The following is an 18,684-nucleotide window of genomic DNA, read 5'->3' as shown; positions in this document are numbered from 1 at the left end:
GGCCGATAACCGAGGCCTTTTCACCGACCATGGTCTTCTCGCTGCTTACCTGATTCTCGCAAAGTTACTTAACACGACGTCCAGCACCTTTAATGACACCTTGGATACAGAAGAAACGGTAAAAAGACGACTACAATAACTATGAATAGGAGCCGTGCATGAAGAAGCCAGAGAGATAGCTGGCCATCATAAAGTCGGTCGCTCCTAGAACTCCCACATACGGAGTGGATGGACTGTGAATATTGGCATCTTGAGGCATATAGGTACGTCTCATTGTGCTTTTCGTTCCTTCGGCTTACCTCTGTCCCATGGGTACGAAGGATAACAGATTGCCTAGCCGCAAACTCGCACTGCTAGGACTGCGCTACCCCAGTATCGTTTTTGCAGAAGGCAGCAGCCGACCAAGGATTACGTCGCATGAGGCCTACGACGCAAAAGAGTTGTCGTCACCAGATGGCTCGTACGTACTGTTTAGTTCCCTCTCTTTCTTGTCGAACTCAACCGTCTCCATAGTCGTGGAATGGTATCCACCACATTTCAAAGATCTATACCCATCACAACGCCACCCTTACATCTCGATATACCTATCTCAACTGCATCCGTAACTAGGAGTCATGGCTTTGAAGCATTCTACTCTCTCCCCACCCGGTATTTCCGTCGTCTCTCCTGCCCAATATCAATCTTTCGCCATGCCAAACAACCCTACCATCCCTACCGGCAGGCCATCAGATCCCTTTGTGTTGTTGGAGATAGTGGCGGCTTTGCGAACTTCGAGACTGTCTGTGACGATCATCTTGCTACCTTCTGCTGCTGACACATTAGCGGCCCGCACTCCCCGTTTTGGGACCATGCACATCCCATGAACCTATCGTCCAAATTCCTTTCTCCCTGAATACCCCTGCAAACATACTGTCACACCTTCCCCGCACGAAACCAAGGATCAATATAGAGGCGGCACTCTCGCAGGGTGTATCTCAGATCAACAAGCGGTACACCAGGGGATACTCGGGAGCGATTCGCTCTTCTTGGATCTCCTTGCCGTTCACCAGGTTCAAACAGCTTACGGTAAGCATCTTTGCTTACACGAGGACCAGTCGATTGAAACCGTCGACTAGAGTTCTATTCATCGTCGTCTCTGCTATACAGGCCTTTTTCGAGGACATGTATTCCCCTCTGCACGGCTCTGTGGATAATGGCGTGCCTCGGTCCACCCCGTGAGGGTGGGGAAGATTGGGTAGGTGACTTCCGAGTATGTTCTTTTCCTGACATCTTCATGTATCGGTTAGGACGATCTTGCCTTCGAGACTTCGCGATCTCAACATTTTCTTGGTAGGCAATGTGAACGGCCGAAGTCAGTTTGAGATGATTCGCATGGATAGGAGGGAGGCAGTTGTATGGTGGTGTATCATCTTGGTACGGAGCCGGCTAAGCAGAGGTTGGTGTATCCTGCTTATTCTTCTTTGTTGTTGCGTTGACTTTCATCGATCTGTTGCAGATGTCTTACGTCGAGGGAGATATGACTTTTAAAACAAGATCTTTTTTGCCCCGCTGCAGTGGGTCACCACGACACCACCCTACACGGAAGGAGGCGCGAGCAATCTCCGGATACAAAGAACTGGATAAGCAAGTCGGCTCGAGTACGTTCCTTTCGATAATTCTCTTCCCTCGACTAACTGCTTTTCTGCAGACCCTCTTCTTCCTGTTTTTTGACTATACAATCGCTGCGATGTACGACGGTGTTATGGGCTGGACGAGAAGTTGCTACTGGTGATGTGTTCGGTTCGTCCTCGTTATCCGTGTTCAATGACAAGCAACGTATTTACAAGGCAGTAGATGGATGTTGCTAGCTTTACGGCGGCTCGATGGCGGCTATCTGAATAGTGCGCAGTCTTACGCAGTATCTTTTGGGTGCCTAAATCTGATGATGGACTAGTGGTGAGAAGTATGCCGGTGGTTTCACATCGCCGCGATTGATATTCATCTTCTTCGCACAGGTCCCGGATAATGGATGTAATACATATCCGCAATATCTGATCTTCGTACGTCCCGGTCCTCTAGCAAGGAACCTAGGCTAGGCTAACGCTGGAATGCAAATTTAGAGATTAAACGACGGGCGTCTGTTAGAGCTTTGTTGCACGCCGGTGAAGAATGATCATTGGAGAACGTATTGAACTGCCTTCGGCAAGGAAGTTACTTAGCAAGCACGTTTCGGAGGTATTGGAGAAATTAAGATCCACTGTTCATGAATTCAGTAAACTGGAGAGTATAGTCAACAATCACTCTATTTTTAATAGTACTTTTTTTCTCGTCTCCTTTGAAAGTTGGTCTTGAAGGTACTCTCCAGAACGTCAACCACCACAGGAACAGAGACCTTGTTTTGTGGGACCGTGCGGATTTGGAATTCCGTTCGCATCGTGTACTCGTGTACGTGAGATCATTGATTTTTTGCGAAGGTTGGTTGACATTTCTTCAGGAGTGAAGGTATATATCGAGCTACAGTAGTATCTCGGTGTATAAGACGACTTGGTGTCGAGACTTTGAGCACAGAATTCATTAATGTTCCTTTCAAACTCGGCGGATTCACAGGAGTGTGATTCATCGTTGATTCAATCATGATATGCAATCTGCCTTGTACGTATATCGCTGCGGAGGAGCGACAGGATGTATTTAATTGTGATTTCCGCGTAGGCGCTACGCTCTCCTGGCCCGGATCAATCTAGCTTCTACCACGTTATTTGCTCGCACGCTCGCATTGGCCTGGGGAATTCGAACTGCGACTTGCAACACCTGCATACCTCCACGCAAGCAGCTCCTCATTCTGTACTCCCTTGTATGCGTATCCGTTTCCCGAGAAAATGGGAAATAGTGCGTAAAGTAAATCTACTTCTGTTTCGAGTGCTCAGTCCGACAATTTTAGCCCTATCCACAATCGCAGGCAGATCTCTTTTGAGACGCGTCAAGTTGATTTGGAAAGGCCTATGCTCCAGCTTTACGGCTGCGAAGGATTCATTTCCCAATGGATCATCCAGATCTGACCAGAACCGCAATCCAATTCCACCCTCAGAGTCAGAGTCGCAAGAAGCGATACTAGATAGTAGCGACGGGTTCTTTGACTCTGATGAATTTCACGTACCAGTGAAAATGCCCGGGGTAAGTCGATTAGAAAGTTAAACAGAGGGCAAAATTGATAACATATTTCCAGGACATCGTTCTCCCCCAAGTCACCATCTCGGCCTTCACTGAGACCGGCATAGCGGAATCATCCATCAAGGTTCCATTGCAACGGGTTTACACCAGTCAAAAGCCCATAATATCATCCTGCCTTGCTGACACTCCCTGCGCTGACCTGGGCATCCAAGGTATCTTGGATCAACTCAACACCACCCTCGGAACGTCACATTCCCTTGATATTCCATCTCTTTCCTCCGTTCTTGAAGACTGCATCGCGAACAACTACGATTTTGGCACTGCATATTGTCATCTCCGCAGGGTATGGTACACCAGTGACTGGAGCACCATCAAAGATAAACTACGCAGAGATGAAAAGAAGGACCGGGAGAGGCGGGAAAAAGCGTTGGTAGGAAACCGGATCGTCAATCCACGGTTGCCACCTCGACGTGTCTGGGACTTGTACGGCAATCGTGTAGTGCCATGGTGGTACGCCGAGGAATGGCCAAAGCCAATATCGCATAGATGGATGGATGAGAAGGATCGCAATGATGTGTGGACTCCTATCAACGGATATGAATGGCCTGTGCCCATCCCGAAGGATGTCAGCCTCAACCTCATCCGAATTGAGATGCTGAATCTGGGAGCCGAGTACACGTGGCTGGATGTGCTTTGTTTGAGACAGATGGGTGGGCCAAAGGAGGAAATACGTGTGGAGGAGTGGAGGCTGGACGTGCCCACAATCGGAAGGGTGTATGATGGTGTCGGGGTGGTAATATACTTGAGTGGATTGGGCCGGCCTTTGAGTTTGAAGGAGTGCGACATGGACGATGATCGGAACTGGTTTAGGCGCGCATGGACACTGCAGGATGTCGGGATTAAAAGGATCATTGCCGGGGATACACCAGATGGACCGCTGCATGCAAAGCCAATAGACGACATAGGGAACTATGAGAGTGAGATACTCACAAGGTTTCACTGGCAGTTGAAGTCCTTGGAAGGTCTCACATCGGGTTACTCTGATACCATTGTCAATAATACGGGACAGTATGAGCCGAGGGAAATGCAATCTCCCGAACGCGCTCATGTTCAAAGACTCGGCGAAGTCAGAATCTCTGCATCTGACGAGACCAGGATCCCCGTATCATCGATTAAAATTCCATTGCAGCGTGAATACAGAGGCAGAAACCCTGTCATACAGCCTTCTCTGGCGAACACCCTTTGCGCTGATCTGGGAATCGATGGAGTCCTATATCAGCTCAACACCGCTCTTGGTACATCATACGAGATGTCCTCACCCCTCTCTCTGCTCCTGGAGTCCTGGAATAAAAACGGGTATGACTTTGGTACAGCATATGGTCACATCCGCCCGAGATGGTACACCAGCTTGATGTCCATTGAAAAGGACTTCCGCATCCTTGAGGAAGATGACCAGACAATGCGAAAAGATGCAGTCAGGGATAGTCGAACTGTCAAAGCACAGACGCCACCACGGCGTGTCTGGGATCTGTATAGTAACCGGGTGGTGCCTCAGTGGGTCATCCCCAAAAAGACAGCACCATGGGCAATCTCACACGCCTGGATGGATGAGAAGGATCGCGTCAAAGTGTGTACCCCTATCAACAGGAAGGAATGGCCAGTGCCCATTCCGAAGGATGCTGACCTCAACTTCATCCGAATTGAGATGCTGAACCTGGGAGCAGAATATGTGTGGGTGGATGTTCTCTGTTTGAGACAAGAAGATGGGGATGGGGAGGCTCAGCGGACGGACTCGGAATGGCCGCTGGATGTGCCCACTATCGGATATGTATATCGCTGGGCTAAGATGGTGGTGTACTACTTTAGTGGGCTAGGGAGGCTATTGGATGATACTGCAGGCAACGTGGAAAGTCGTCGGTGTTGGTTCAAGCGTGCATGGACACTGCAGGAGATCAGTCAGCATAGAATCTATGCTGGCACCACGGATGACTCCCTAACGTATGCCCAAGCGGTTGGCGAAAAAGACAGAGTCCGCAGCTTTCATGAGCAATTAGTGGCACTGAAGAAACTCGCACTTGAAGATAACAGCATCTTTAAATGGTGTAGGCACATGCAGACTCGGTCATCGGTCCATCCCACGGATAAGGTCGTAGGCCTGGCATTTCCACTGCGATCCCTCGTAATTCCAGCGTATGACGTGAACCGGTCTGACGAAGACACTTGGAAAATACTGGTGGAATCGATGGCGGAAGAGCTTAGGGGAGAAATATTCTTCTTGTGTCCTGAATGCCGTTCCATAGAGTTGGAGCCACGTACCGATGCCAATACCGACACAACAACATTAGAGGAAGGTCTGAAACACTCAAAATGGGCACCATCATGGAAACAAATCATGGATATGACACTTCTGTCAGCAGACAGCGTATCTCTGCGCGAACTCGTCATACGAAATGATAAGAAGGGAATCGAGGAGACTGGCGACTACCACGATGGTTTTTGCATTGAAAGTGCTAACGTGGAGGGACTGTTTTTAGGAGAGCCGACAAAACCTGATCGATATGGAAGGATGATTGTCATTGATCACACCGGGACAAGCCATGTACTCAATGTTGTTGCCATGCATCAGCATCCAATACCAGAAGGCCCATATACAACGATAGGAAGCCGGACTATGGAATATTGGGTAGTTGGTCGAAGGATACCCAAGCGACGGTTTGAGAAGGTGTCGGTAATCAGAATACCTAATAAGGATGAAAGAAAGCGATTGAAGGAACTGGGTGTCCATACAAACTCGAGGAACTATCTCATTTGATATGAACATAATTTCGCCAAAATTTGGCCTAGAAATATCCAGAGATTTCCCAAAACACCGAAGAGTGCAATTACAGTTGACCGTTGACGGAACTTTAAAGGGTGTCCTATCACATGACAACAAGGCGATGCCTAGCAGCAGTTTGGGGAACGGACGAATAAATCTTGTCTTCATATACATCCAACTGATTTCTGACTTGCTTGTACGTATCACTGCTGTGGTAAGCCAGCATTTTTTGGGGTCAAATACCTTTGTGTTTTTAGCTCCGTATTTGACTTGCAAATCCACCTGAGAAAATAGGGAGGGTCAGAGTTGTCGATTATGGATCGATTATGGCACCGATTATGAACACGATTATGGACCCATAACCGCGCCATAATCGACTTTTACTCTGACCACCCATGTATGAACACGTCAAACTGTAATAACTGTCAATCCATACGTTAGTATTACTTTGGCAGCAACCCTTTATGTAAAAGATTACGGATCCATAATCGATGTCCACAGCCGATTCCATAATCGACTTATAATCGACCCATAATCTGCAACTCTGACCCTCCCTAATATTGAACGAAAATCTGACCGTTTTTTGAATGAAATTTACCTAAGAGGATTTCGGGGGCAAATTCCGCTTAAAAAACGGTGCGTATTTGGATCCGTATTTGGAAGGAAGGTTTTGGCGTACAAAGACGGTTCGTATTTTATTTGCAAGTCAAATACGGAGCTAAAAACATAAAGGTATTTGACCCCCTCAAAATACCGGCTTACCATAGCAGTGTATATCCGGTGCTCTTTCATCTTGTATGCTCATTCTGTCTACTATGTTAGGCACACGTCGCGATCATGATGATCGCAGACACTCACGATAATATCAACATCGTTTCCCAGCTATCACCAAGTGAAAAACCGGATCTGACGCGAAGTATTCTTGAGGCAGAACAATCCAAGAAGCGGAAACGTGATGAGAGCAGGAAAATGGCTACATATCATGAAAACTCGATCAGCGCGCTCAAGGAGGCAGGTTGCAAAGAAGCCATTCAAGTTCCATTGCAACGGAAGTACTCTGGCCGAAAGCCGATCATATCTAACTCTCTTGCAAACACTCCCTGCGCCAGCCTAGGGGCTGACGAGGTCCTCCATCGTCTCAATACCCTCCTTGGAACACCGTACACGCTAACCACATCCTTATCCTCACTTTTGCAATCCTGCATCTCAGCCAATTACGATTTTGGTACTGCATACAGTCGCCTCCGCCCGGGATGGTTTACTGACTTGATGACCATCAAAGCTGTCCAACTCAAACTTGAAGCGGAGGACCAAGAAACGCGAAAGCATGTATCCACTAATAATCAAATTCGAGTTGCCATGCCGCCACGGCGCGTTTGGGATCTGTACAGCAACCGCATAGTGCTGTACTGCTTCATCCTGGAGGAGCCATGGGCAGTTGAGCATGATTGGGAGGATGAGAAGGACCTTGTTAGCGTGACGACTCCTATCAATGCAGGCGAATGGCCCGTACCGATACCAAAGGACACGAACCTAAACTTTATCCGGATTGAGCTACTCAATCTGGGCGCGGAGTATGTATGGCTGGATACTCTCTGCTTGAGACAGAAAGGCGGGAAGAGGGAAGATCTGCGCAAGGAAGAGTGGATCTCTGATGGGTCTACTATCGGAAACGTCTTTCGATGGTCTGAAGTGGTGGTACACTATTTGAATGGGCTAGGGAAGGTCTCCGATCGGACGTCTTTGAAGAGACGTCACCTCGACATCTGTGATCGCTCCTGGTTTCATTGTGCATGGACGTTACCAGAGGTCAACAATCATGACGTTGTTGCTGGTTATGTCCCGACGGATACTGAGCAGACTGAGCAGCTGGAGGTCGAATTGACCAACTCTCAGAAGCCACTTGCCGGGTATATGAATGATGGCCTGCAGGATGCTGAGCAGACTGAAGAGGAAAGCAGAGTTCGCGGTGTTAATCTGTTTGCCATGCTGGCAAGCATGCAGAACCGAGTGTCGATCAATCCTGTGGATAAAATTGCAGGACTGATATACCCTCTACGCTCGCATACCATACCAACATACTATGAGTCGGAGTCACTTGAGGAAGCTTGGACAACACTGGTGAATACCATACATGCCATGCATCGGGGACAATTACTCGCGTATCCTGAACCGGGGGATGCAGGTACAAAATGGAGACCATCATGGGACCAGGTCATGGCAAAGCCTTTGCCAGTGGATAGGTTCCATCCTTTAAGTGTTTATCAGGATGAGGAGATGGATGAAGACTTTTGTGATGAATTTTGCATTGAAAAGGTGTACGTACGAGGATTGGCCATGGTGGAAGGATTCCGACATGGAGAGTTAATCGCTAAAGACACAGCTGGGATAGAATATGTATTCAATGGCATCACTGCCTCCCACAGGTATCCGATACCCGAGGACACATACACGCTACTCATTCCCTCTCACCACACCATTCAATCGCCGCTATATTGTGTTGCCGGGAAACGACTGCCAGGGAAGAGATTTGTGAAAGTGTCGGTGTTCGAAATGCCCGACTCAGAGGAAGTAAAGAGGCTGGAGGAATTGGGCATTGCTGTAAAGGATCGTCATATTCTCGTTTGATATATACGCAAAAACATCTGATCATTTCGGAGTTCGGAGGAACTGACACTGGCCCGCAGTGCGCGCTGTGCATTTACGCATGTCTGGTACTTTCTGAGGAGTCTCCTGTCATACAATCAGCTTAGATCACTGCTTCAGCAGATCGTCGCAGTAAGAGGTAACGAAAATTATTCTCGCTTTGTAATATCCTTCACTTTTTATAGTAAGTTCGACTAACTCTAGGATGAACTCAGTCGCGATGACTTCATCTCATCACTAAAATCAACCTATTGTGATATGCGTGATAGTTACCAGAATCATACCGATAAGAGCTATGATAAGAGGGAAATTAGATATGGATAAGCTAATGAAAAACCCGCATCATAACATCAATTGAGTGTCTGACAAACAGTTTCATGGTAAGTGGACCCGTAGGAGAGGGGAAAGAAAGTCGCATATCATAGCTCAAGCTAAGGATGCAGTGTTTGGGGTCCTGTCTTGATATGGTTCTCCGCAGCCATATTCGAATGTGCAAATCTTGGAAAAGTGTGAAAGCGCTTTAAATCGCTTTGCACGCTAGATTGCATCACGGAGTGCTGCAATCTGTAGGCCAGCATGAATTTCGAAGCAGCCTTTTGGGAGACTACTCGGGTCATCTAAATCTATCGGCGGCGACAGGTAGAGATGTTGTAATTTTCGATCCCGTATGCCACTCTCGACTCCCAGCATTCAAAACATAAATGTTGAACCAATGCTGACAGCTTGTTTATCAGCTCTGATAATACAGAATAATAAGCAGAATCACAGGTACCTGTTGGATAATTTTCAACGCCTTCGTAAAGCCACCCTCGTTACATGGTAGCCTATGCGCAGAGTCGTCCTTAGCACCTTCTTCGTCTTTAGTATCACCTCCTTCAACATCACCAGGACCGTTATCCGATGTTGATCTCTTCTTGGTCGCTTTTCGTGTTTTTTTCTTCCACCACGTTTGAACTTCCGCCCGCTCATGTTTGGCGTAGAAGCTACGAAGAAATCGATATTAGATGTATCAAACCTGAGTGCGCTTCTGTTGGAAACACCAGATTCGACGCCTTTGGCGTTCCAAGATTCCTTCATCCACACCTATTTTATGTCCCGTGAGGGTGAACTGGAACCTGTCATTTCGTTTCTTGCAAAACCGCCCATTACAACTCTGGGATGTAGGGCAGCGAACCCGAGGAAACTTCGAGTCGGCCAAATGGCTGATAGCCCGCATAACTCTTCCGCTCCCTGCATTCATGCTTTTGAACTCTCAGAACAGGAAGTCGGATAAGCCCACCTCGATGACAAGCCGAATACCGCCGTCAAGGTCGTTGGGAAGCCCGGCCTTTGCTATGATATCTTTATTAAGCAAGAGATATCCACCTGCAAGAGCGTAAGGCATCACTAATATAGGTTTTTCACTGTACTGGAAGATGCTTGACCATTGATCAAGATCGGCGACTAGGGTGGAGGCGACGAGAGATGAAAGCTTCTGTAGGTTACGGCAATCGCGCTGGAGGTCAGCCTCGGGGCCTATTGTGAAGCCTGAAGTCGCATTCAAAACTTCGTGAACACGACGTCGATGCAGATCATGACCATCCGGAACCTGAGATAGGCTTCTGGTGTTCCCAGTCGAAAGGTAGAGCTTGGAGTTGACGACATCAGCTAGATGCTCGAGCATATTGGGGAAAAATATGATGTCCTTGAGAATAAGTTGGGGATGCAGATGCATGTCGTATTGCGCAGTACTGCGAGTCCCATCACTACCCTCAAAATCTGCCGGTTTTGAAGCCAATAGTTGAAGAGGAATTCCAGGGCTTGTGGTTCAACGTCGGTATTCGGAGCGAATAGACCAGAAGGCTGCTAGGGCTTGGAAAGGGCCATGACCTTGACGAGTTGGTGTGGACGTGTAACATGGGCGGAGTAAGTACGAGGCACAAAAGTGGTGTTATAACCACTACTATACGTCACCGGGAAACCCCCAACGCTTTCTTCGCGTCCACTAAGATCTCAATCTCGGCAACGGACCTGTCTTGAAACTCAGCATACGGATAGGAAGGAGCTGTGGAGAGTACGCACCACTTAGAGCTCAACGGATCACTTTTCGGACTTGCTCTTCTTCACGCTCGTCTGATGGAGTTCGAGGCATTGTACACACGCTTTCTTTCTTGCAGTAGCAACAGACAGCGTCGGGCTCGGGCAGGGATCCTCAACGTCCGTGTATCCTGTCTTTGGGCATGATGGAAGGGATTTTGGCATCGTATGTGGCAGCTACAACGTGTTTGAGATTCTACTATTGTGATCAGCCAAAATCAACGAAACATAGAGACACTCACGTCCTCCTGGAATATCGTCGCTGCAAACATGCTACCATCTCCAACTTCGACTGTAGTTACTACTTCTTCCAGTTTGTGACCTTGGGCAGACATTTGCCAGTAGGGTTCCAGAAGCGCGTTCAACGTGCTTCAGTCTCAGTCATTCGACTACAGACTTGATTTTGTCCTGACTTTTTCGCGCCCAGCGACGTCGGTTACTTAAGTGACTCGTGGGCACTGGAAGCCTGGTTTTAGGGAAGACACAGACTGGGTTTTCTTGGCTTGAGTTCGTTTGTGAGAGGGGTATGCCGGCTGTTAGGGGGTGGATTGAGGTTTTGGCCGCTCGTACGACGGGGGAAGGCGTTGACTGCGCTTCTTTGGCATAATTTCGTCGTTCAGTGAGGGTTATTCGTGTTATCAAAGGGCAGATTCAGGAATTTGCTGCTCTCGTCCAAGCCGTTGGACCGCCGACTTCAGCATTTCTCGTGTTCGGCGATGTCAGTTGGATTGGTGAGTGGTCGTTGGGAACCTGGTTTGAGGGAAGACGTTGACTGGGCATTTGTGGCGTAGGTTCGACATTGGGAAAAGGGTACTTGTATTGAAAGGGGAAGAATTGAGGGTTTTTCTGCCCTTATGACGAGGTCACGGTGTCGGAACAAGGAGATACGAACGGAAGAGAGTTTGCATTTTGGGCAAGTTGTCAGGATTCACCGGCTTTTCGGGACGATAGCCGAGGCTCTTTCTCAAACTACGATGGCACGACCCACGCACTGTGAGTGTATGTGTCTACGCGCTAATCCCAACTCACCCTTTGCAGTTCTGTCAATTCCCCTCGGCCAAACACATCCGACCCTCCGCGCCCGAGTTGCCGATTTTCATGCCGCCCTCAACCTTCCTACACCAGACTCCACGCTGCTTGCTGGTCCTCAACGTGTGCACCTCACGCTTGGCGTTATGAATCTCACTTCCGAGACCCTTCCGATTGCACTTGATCTCCTGCACCGCCTACCAACTCTCCTTCCGCTCACAGACGTAGCCCCGACCGTCACCCTCGACACTCTTGACGTCCTCAGAAGGGAATCCCGCCGTCGCGCCCATGTCTTATGGATTGGCCCGTCTCAACCCATGCCTTTGTTCAGCCAAATCAATGAGCTCTTCCGCAAAGAAGGCTTCATAACTGACACACGTCCCCTCAAATTGCATATGACTCTCATGAACAGCACCTATCGAAGACCCAGGACCAAACGCCCTCTACCGTTCGAATACGATGGTATCCTTAAGCAGGCTGGTGTTCTGGAATGTTTTGGCGTGCAGGAGAGCGAGTATGCTAAGCTCCCGATGGCTGTTACGATGGGCTCGTACGAGGCGCCAAGAGTTCACCTCTGTGAGATGGGAAGCTGGGATACGGACGGTGCATACGTTAGTTGTGGCAGTGCGCCACTGTCAGCCAATCCGAGGTCCATGCCTTAAAGCTGCATATGTTAGCTCACCCCGTCCATTGTTCCTTTTCCTTGTCACTTGACTGAGAATATCACGCAGGACACCGCACGGCGAATTTGTATTCCTTTTTCATCCGAGCGCAAAGTCTTGACCATGTACTAGCTCGTCCATCCTCGATCCATGACATCGTCATGAATTAGACGCAACATCGACCACACAGAAATACCCTTTCGTATAATGTATGGCGTCTCAGCCCTTCTCACGCCTCCTGTTCATCCCACCATAAACTCGTTGCGCCAAGTAGCACGCCCTAAACTCATTGTTTGGATTTGAATCGAACGTCGCTCAACTTGGACAAGTTAACACTCGATGTAAGCTACCCTGCCCAACGCGTAAATGGCTGCGGCGGCTCAGCAACCCTTAGCTTTCAACTGCACCGGGACACATCCCCTCATTCTCCAGCCAAAATACTCGTCATAATCGATACCTCCAACGTCCATCGGTCTCTACCTTCCACCTTTGACCGTATTACACATCCCGCTCATCTAGCACAAGTCCTTGTCACTTCATCACTCGACCTACATTCCTCCTCTCGCTCTCCGTCCTTACAATCCCTCTTCAGACAGAGTTCTTGATTGACTCCCGAGTGATCATGCCTCTCCAGGTTTTGATGTACTGGGAAGGCTAGATCTGCTCCTGACAATCAAGTTATGCATTTTCATTGAAAACAAGAAACTCGTGTGACGGAGCTCAACTCCAATCTACTCCCTCCAGGTTCCAGCATCTTCTCTCCTTACACATTCCGACACTTTAATCTGTTCCTTCCATGTCCGTAGTCACTGATGGCCGGCGAAACACGTATCTGGTGTGCGGTCAGTACCATACAAGAGGTTTGCTCAAATGGGAGAGACGCTGGACTAGCAGAATGCAAAGGATGAGAGCGTTTCTTTCTTCGATGAAGCGTGCGTAAGTTTCCTGGTGCTAGATGTTCGTGAAGCGGGGAGATGGAGTTATAGCTGAAGGCGAAGATGCAACCTGGAGATGGCGGTGGGTCATATACTTGGCTGTACGGGTGTAACGTAAATTTCATACGTAGTGAGAAGTCTTCAACGAGAATTGATCCTGTGCAATAACAACGGAGAAGACAAAAGACCCATTATGCCGGATCCCAATCTACCATTCCGGTACGCCTGAGAAAGTGATGTGTCCCTGCGTCGAGTGAACGTATCCTGGTGACTGCAAGTTCGGGTTTCACTGATGGTTCGAGTGATACACTTGTTCGAGAGCATTAAAGGCTAAAGCTCGTCAGTTAGCCCACGGTACTTCTGCGGTTCACTTCATGCAAGCTTCACTCGACTCGGAACAATCGAACGTGTTCAGATCATGCCCAACACGAGACTCTGAGAAACAAATTCCACGGAGATCGATTTATTACCGAACTGATAATGATCGCCCATATCCGCCGGCGGTAATATGAGTCCCTTGTATTTCTTTAGGGAGAGTGCCTAGTCACCGGTAGCCTGATCAATTTCAAAGCACAGGAATCGGCCGATCGGATCGATCACTGATCTTTTCTTTTTCCATCGCGTCGAGTTGAAGATATTTTCGAGTAGGACTGACCGTTCTCTCCTTTTAGTTCCGTCTCTATCCTGTAATGAGTCTTAGGTGACTTGTTTTGTGATGCCTGAGCTTCAGCAATTGTGCAACCCGGAATCGCTAAGCTGCTGCAGCCTGCAGCCACCGAGCTGTGGTCATCGTTGCAGCTACGTGCAGTGTCACTGGCTTTGTTTCGTTATTTGAACTTACGCCTTGTCAGCAGGCCTTGACTACATTGTGCTGCGCGTTAATCACACCACGTAGGGACGGATTCTCGTGTATACATTTCAGGTGCCTTAATACCCAGCACGCGGCGATTTTTTGACCCCTTCTTCATACACCGGTCCAAATCGTGGGCCAGAAATGCCTTCTAAACATCAACCCGTTGCTCCGCCCATATGATCTATCGAGGTCATGATGAGCTTTGACGCCGGTATCATCACGACGAGGCTTCGCACGCTAAGCGAATGAATTGAATGCCGTCATGACCCTTGCTATCCCACGTCTTACGGCCCTTCTCACCGTCGTGGACCTACGGCCTGATCCCTCTGCTCCAGCGACCCCATTGTTCTTTTCTCGGATCCGCCGACTTGCGCTTTGAACACTTCCCCTTACCGGTATAGAGACTGTTGTTTTCTTTGAGGCGCTGCAAGTTTCTGGACTCCGTTGCATCGAAATAGTTCTCCCACAGGTAAGGAACTGTTTGCTTTGACGACAGCTGATCACACGATTCGCATCAGGTTTTTGTGAAGAACAACAGCCTCCTCAGAGTATACGTGGATACGAACATTTCGCGAGTGTTTTCTCTATGTACTTTAAAAAGCTTGTGGGAATTGCTGCAACGAGGCATAACGCGCAGGCGAAACACCCATCCTTACATCCCGCTCAATGTCGCCCATTACCTCCTCGACCAGTACAAAACATCGTTCCGCGTTGAGCGGCGATGACGGTAATGTTGTTTAAAAGCGCTCTTCTCTCAAAGACGACTCATTCGCTATTCTAGCCCTGAAAGATCTCTTCGCTCATCGACCGACCTTTACGAAGCGCCCCGGCTTCAGAGGTAGCCGAGATACTCGGGGGCCTGCACACTATGACATGCATCTTCATCCACAACTCATTCTCAAAGACATTGTCTACTTCCCTGATATGCTCGATCAACTATCTAAAGTCGTTGACACCAAAATCCAGGATTTCATTTCCAATTCGCGGACCAAAAGTCTGCCCCGCGTTTCCAGGACTAGCCCTTTGCATACAGACCGCATATCAGATGTACTCGGACACACCCAGACCTGGGTTATTGGGCACGAGGCTGACCTGCAGAGCGCCTACCCTCGTTTGGAACAGTATTCCACTTTGGTCGCTTCCACTCTTGTTTCCGGCTCTAAGACATGGTCATCTATCTTCCAGTACAACGAGAGACCCAGAATGTCCACCACTTGCGCTATAGCAGATGGCTATCTTTCTTTGAACAAAGACGCTATCGAAACTACCAATATTCCCACGGCACTCAAAGACAAACTCCAACTTGTCATCAAACAGGATCGATGGGATTTTCTGTTCTGGGAGTACAAAAGCATGAACGCTGGAAAGAGGGGTGTCATGCTGGCCATTGAGCGTATCAGAGGATCAGAGTTCTCTTGGGTTTCTTGCCCAAGGCATGAATCCTGTAAAAGCCAGTTTTGCCACAAGAAAGACAATCGATTCAAGTTCTCGGTTACTGGGTTCAAGACGGGCGTGGACGGTGATATCTTGGAGGACAGTCCCGACGATGATAACGGAGGTAAAAAGAAAACCGGCCTTAGCTTTTCGTTTGACAAGTCAAAAATCGACTGCTCTCTGCTAGCATCTGTCCCTGATACCAGGCGGTGGAAATTCAAGGGATCCGTATCGTCCAAAAAGAGGGCCAGGCCAGAATTGGACGTCGGAAACCGACATTCGAACGATGATGACGAGAGACAGGCCGGAGATGACATTGAAGATGAGGAAGAGGACAGTGTTCCTGGCACCACTAATGATGCTCTACCTTTCACCGAAGGAGATTATCTGACAGCCTTAAAAGTGATTCAACAGGTATTGCTCCTTTCTCTCCACCATCTCTTCGAATCTGATGGCGTGCGTGGCCTTAGATCTGGGCCGAAGCAGTCAACGTCGACGCTACGTTCATGGTTTTGAACTGCGGGAGCCTGGAGTATATTGGCATACGAGACCGCAAATTGCAACGTCTCTATCTCTCCCCACTTTTGGACCTAGGAAATCCAGCTCCAGAATCACCGGGATATTTCAAGATTCATACCGGTCTCAATATAGTCGCGCTCCTTGATGCCATAAAAAGGGCGGAGAAACTGGAGGCGATGCAACAGTCCCCCGAGCTTTACACATTCAAGTATGATCGTAGCGAAGCATACGAAGACAAAGTCCCAAAAACGTCGCCGAAGAGAGGTAGACCGTCGAGATCTGCGAGGACTTCAGGAGCAGTAGTAAATGCAACAACATTTGCAGACAGTGACGAAAATAAGGATTCAATCCGGTGGGAGTTCGATTTCACTCCTGCGGTACGTACTATCCCAGTACATGCGGATAAAAGACTGATGAGGGCACACTTGTACATCAGGAAATGCAGCTTCTCAGACGCCTGAGGGAGGCACCATCCTTGAAGATCACCTGGAAGCAAGATATCCATGGTCTAGGCACAGCGAGTAGTATGAGGATGACCCGAAAACAACCGACTTGGCCTGCCTACTACATCGATCCGTTGGCCGATGAAATGGAAGTATTCGTCATGAACCAATGCCCAAAGTCTGCACTTACCTACTCCTGCTATCTTGACGATGGAGAGACAGTTCTACGCGGCATCGTCCTCAAGTACGCACAGTTCGAGGACCGCACGGCATACCTGCGTAAAGAATACGACATGTACACCCATTTTCTTTCTATTACAGGAATCATCAAGCAATTGGGAATAGTGGAAGAGTTTGGACTATATCAGTACATGGGCGACCGCAAAATGGCTCTTGTGCTCCTCGATGGTGGCGACCCTCTTACCATCAAATTCGGGGCAGGTCGCATCCCTGCCGGTATTTGGTAAGTTGCTCAGCGATCCCTGCCTCGTCACTGAATAATTGCTTTTACTGTCAGCTCACAAGTCCGGGAAGCAGTAGGAAAAATGCACTCAGAAATGGTCACGCATGGCAGCCTTGCTCCAGAAAATGTCCTAATCACGAAGGATCCGGAAAACAAAAAAAGTGGATGGAAGATCCACCTAATTAACTGGAAAAACGGAAAGGACTTTCGAAAATACACAGCAGTGCAGGAAGCTTACAACGACGATATAATGAGAACGCTAGGCAAACGCTCACGAAAACTGAACTGGGGAGTCATGAAGCCCGACTTGGTACCGCACAGAGCGGGTGCGCCTTCGAAGACAGAGGGAAGGAAAAGAACGCCGACTGTGCCTAAGTTTGGGGTCCTTCCAATAGCTCAGCTCAGGTTGGTTGTACAGGAAAATCTGCGACGATATCAAAGCGCGGTTAGAGCAGATTTGGAGGTTTTTGAGGACAATGTATGGCCTAAATTAGACTAGAGAATGCCAGATCATGGTGATGCAGGGTAGCTGATTACAGAATCGTCGTCTATATTCTCACCATCTAGCAGAAAGCCCAGGCGTTCTACCTCCGCTGCCATCTGACGTCGTGACCCATGTATCTTCGCCCTATCAAAATCCGCTATGAAAAATCCCCCCTTGTTATCTTCAAGAAGGTTCAAGGATCTGATGTCACCATGAGCAACGCCTGCCGTATGAATGGATTTCAGGATCTGCATGAAAATATTCCTGATGTGCCATTTAGAACGGAGCGCAGTGATATTCAAGTACCGCACCTTTCTTCAGCGGAGACTTCGACACCTTCACCTGGAGAAGTGGAGCGGTACGCTAGTGCTACGCCAGCATGACTCAAGACGAGTACCCCTGCTTCCGATTCGACGTCTTCAAAAAACCCAAAAGCGCGAGGAATATTCTTCACTTGGTTTGGCCCAGTCGAGAGATAGCGGTATATGCTGTATTCATGTCGGAGTCTCTCTGTCTGCTCCTCATAGAAAGCAAGCTTGACTATCACCTTGTGAGGATAGTGTTCTATGTTTCCAGCGCTGAAATCCACTTCGAGAGATGCCTCATAAACTTCCCCCACTGCCCCTTGGCCTATCTTCTTCAGAAGCACGAGAGTCAAGCATTCATCATACCGATACGATCTCTTCCGACTGGAGCTTTCAGCCCGACTAAAAAATGATGGGAACGTAGAGTTAAGTTTCCCATCCTGAAGATATAAGAGAGCTACGTCGCGAGTGCTCAATTCGGAGAGGATCATCTAACATGTTCTAGATCACCAACGAGCCGACAACATAGGAAAACAAAAACTTACCTCTGGCCCGACCTCTTCGCTTGGTAACCCAAGCTTACGACGAGACCGTCGGACAGGCGTCGCTTCGTCTCTGTCGCGTCGACGTTTACGTGAAGTTTGAGCTGAATGCTTGTTTGTCTCAGTGAGCGACAGATCAAGTAAGGGAGCACGATCCAGGGCATCGCGTATAATTGCGAGATATAACCCCACCAAGAGTTTGCCATATGCAGGGTCTTTATGACTGTAAACGTCCACCAGGTCGGATAAATACAAAGTTTGGGTTTTGCGGTGTCGAATCCCTATTCGTAGACAATTTCCGCAATCAAATATGATTACGGTCGAGTCG

General features: G+C 48.5%; 4 protein-coding genes across 4 annotated transcripts; 3 read left to right on the top strand and 1 right to left on the bottom strand.

The window, feature by feature from the left end:
* Nucleotides 1-308: 308 nt before the first annotated feature.
* Nucleotides 309-1,218, top strand: EV420DRAFT_1652081 (uncharacterized protein; the record flags this gene model as incomplete). Its single annotated transcript, XM_060478607.1, has 3 exons — nt 309-460; nt 514-778; nt 823-1,218. 3 exons carry the CDS (start codon nt 309-311, stop codon nt 1,216-1,218), a joined length of 813 nt encoding a protein of 270 aa, XP_060322566.1.
* A 1,399-nt stretch (nt 1,219-2,617) lies between these two features.
* On the top strand, nt 2,618-5,959 carry EV420DRAFT_1487162 (uncharacterized protein; the record flags this gene model as incomplete). Its single annotated transcript, XM_060470489.1, has 4 exons — nt 2,618-2,631; nt 2,689-2,865; nt 2,904-3,150; nt 3,203-5,959. The coding sequence occupies 4 exons, from the start codon at nt 2,618-2,620 to the stop codon at nt 5,957-5,959; spliced, it is 3,195 nt and encodes a 1,064-aa protein (XP_060322565.1).
* Nucleotides 5,960-6,568: 609 nt separating this feature from the next.
* EV420DRAFT_200794 (uncharacterized protein) lies at nt 6,569-8,660 on the top strand. Its single transcript, XM_060481184.1, has 2 exons — nt 6,569-6,651; nt 6,698-8,660. Exon 2 carries the CDS (start codon nt 6,803-6,805, stop codon nt 8,591-8,593), a length of 1,791 nt encoding a protein of 596 aa, XP_060322564.1. The 5' UTR covers nt 6,569-6,651; nt 6,698-6,802; the 3' UTR covers nt 8,594-8,660.
* A 105-nt stretch (nt 8,661-8,765) lies between these two features.
* Nucleotides 8,766-11,161, bottom strand: EV420DRAFT_1753526 (uncharacterized protein). The gene is made up of 7 exons (XM_060480456.1): nt 10,930-11,161; nt 10,748-10,864; nt 10,622-10,655; nt 9,891-10,369; nt 9,627-9,694; nt 9,384-9,594; nt 8,766-9,326 (listed from the first exon to the last, which is right to left on the bottom strand). The coding sequence occupies exons 1-7, from the start codon at nt 11,020-11,022 to the stop codon at nt 9,225-9,227; spliced, it is 1,104 nt and encodes a 367-aa protein (XP_060322563.1). The 5' UTR covers nt 11,023-11,161; the 3' UTR covers nt 8,766-9,224.
* Between the last annotated feature and the right edge of the window lie 7,523 nt (nt 11,162-18,684).

Source organism: Desarmillaria tabescens (genome assembly GCF_030435595.1).
Source record: "Desarmillaria tabescens strain CCBAS 213 chromosome Unknown EV420scaffold_113, whole genome shotgun sequence".
NCBI lineage: Eukaryota > Fungi > Basidiomycota > Agaricomycetes > Agaricales > Physalacriaceae > Desarmillaria > Desarmillaria tabescens.
The sequence above is the reverse complement of the archived record's forward strand: the minus strand, read 5'-3'. Positions and strand labels throughout refer to the sequence as shown.

Bases quoted from the DNA above. Each gene is read 5' to 3' on its own strand.
- EV420DRAFT_1753526 (XM_060480456.1), bottom strand. From the start codon at position 11,022: ATGTCTGCCCAAGGTCACAAACTGGAAGAAGTAGTAACTACAGTCGAA. The intron at 10,865-10,929 runs GTGAGTGTCTCT...AACACGTTGTAG, and splicing joins CGACGATATTCCAGGAGGAC to CTGCCACATACGATGCCAAA. The intron at 9,695-9,890 runs GTGGGCTTATCC...GACATAAAATAG, and splicing joins GTATTCGGCTTGTCATCGAG to GTGTGGATGAAGGAATCTTG.
- EV420DRAFT_200794 (XM_060481184.1), top strand. From the start codon at position 6,803: ATGATGATCGCAGACACTCACGATAATATCAACATCGTTTCCCAGCTA.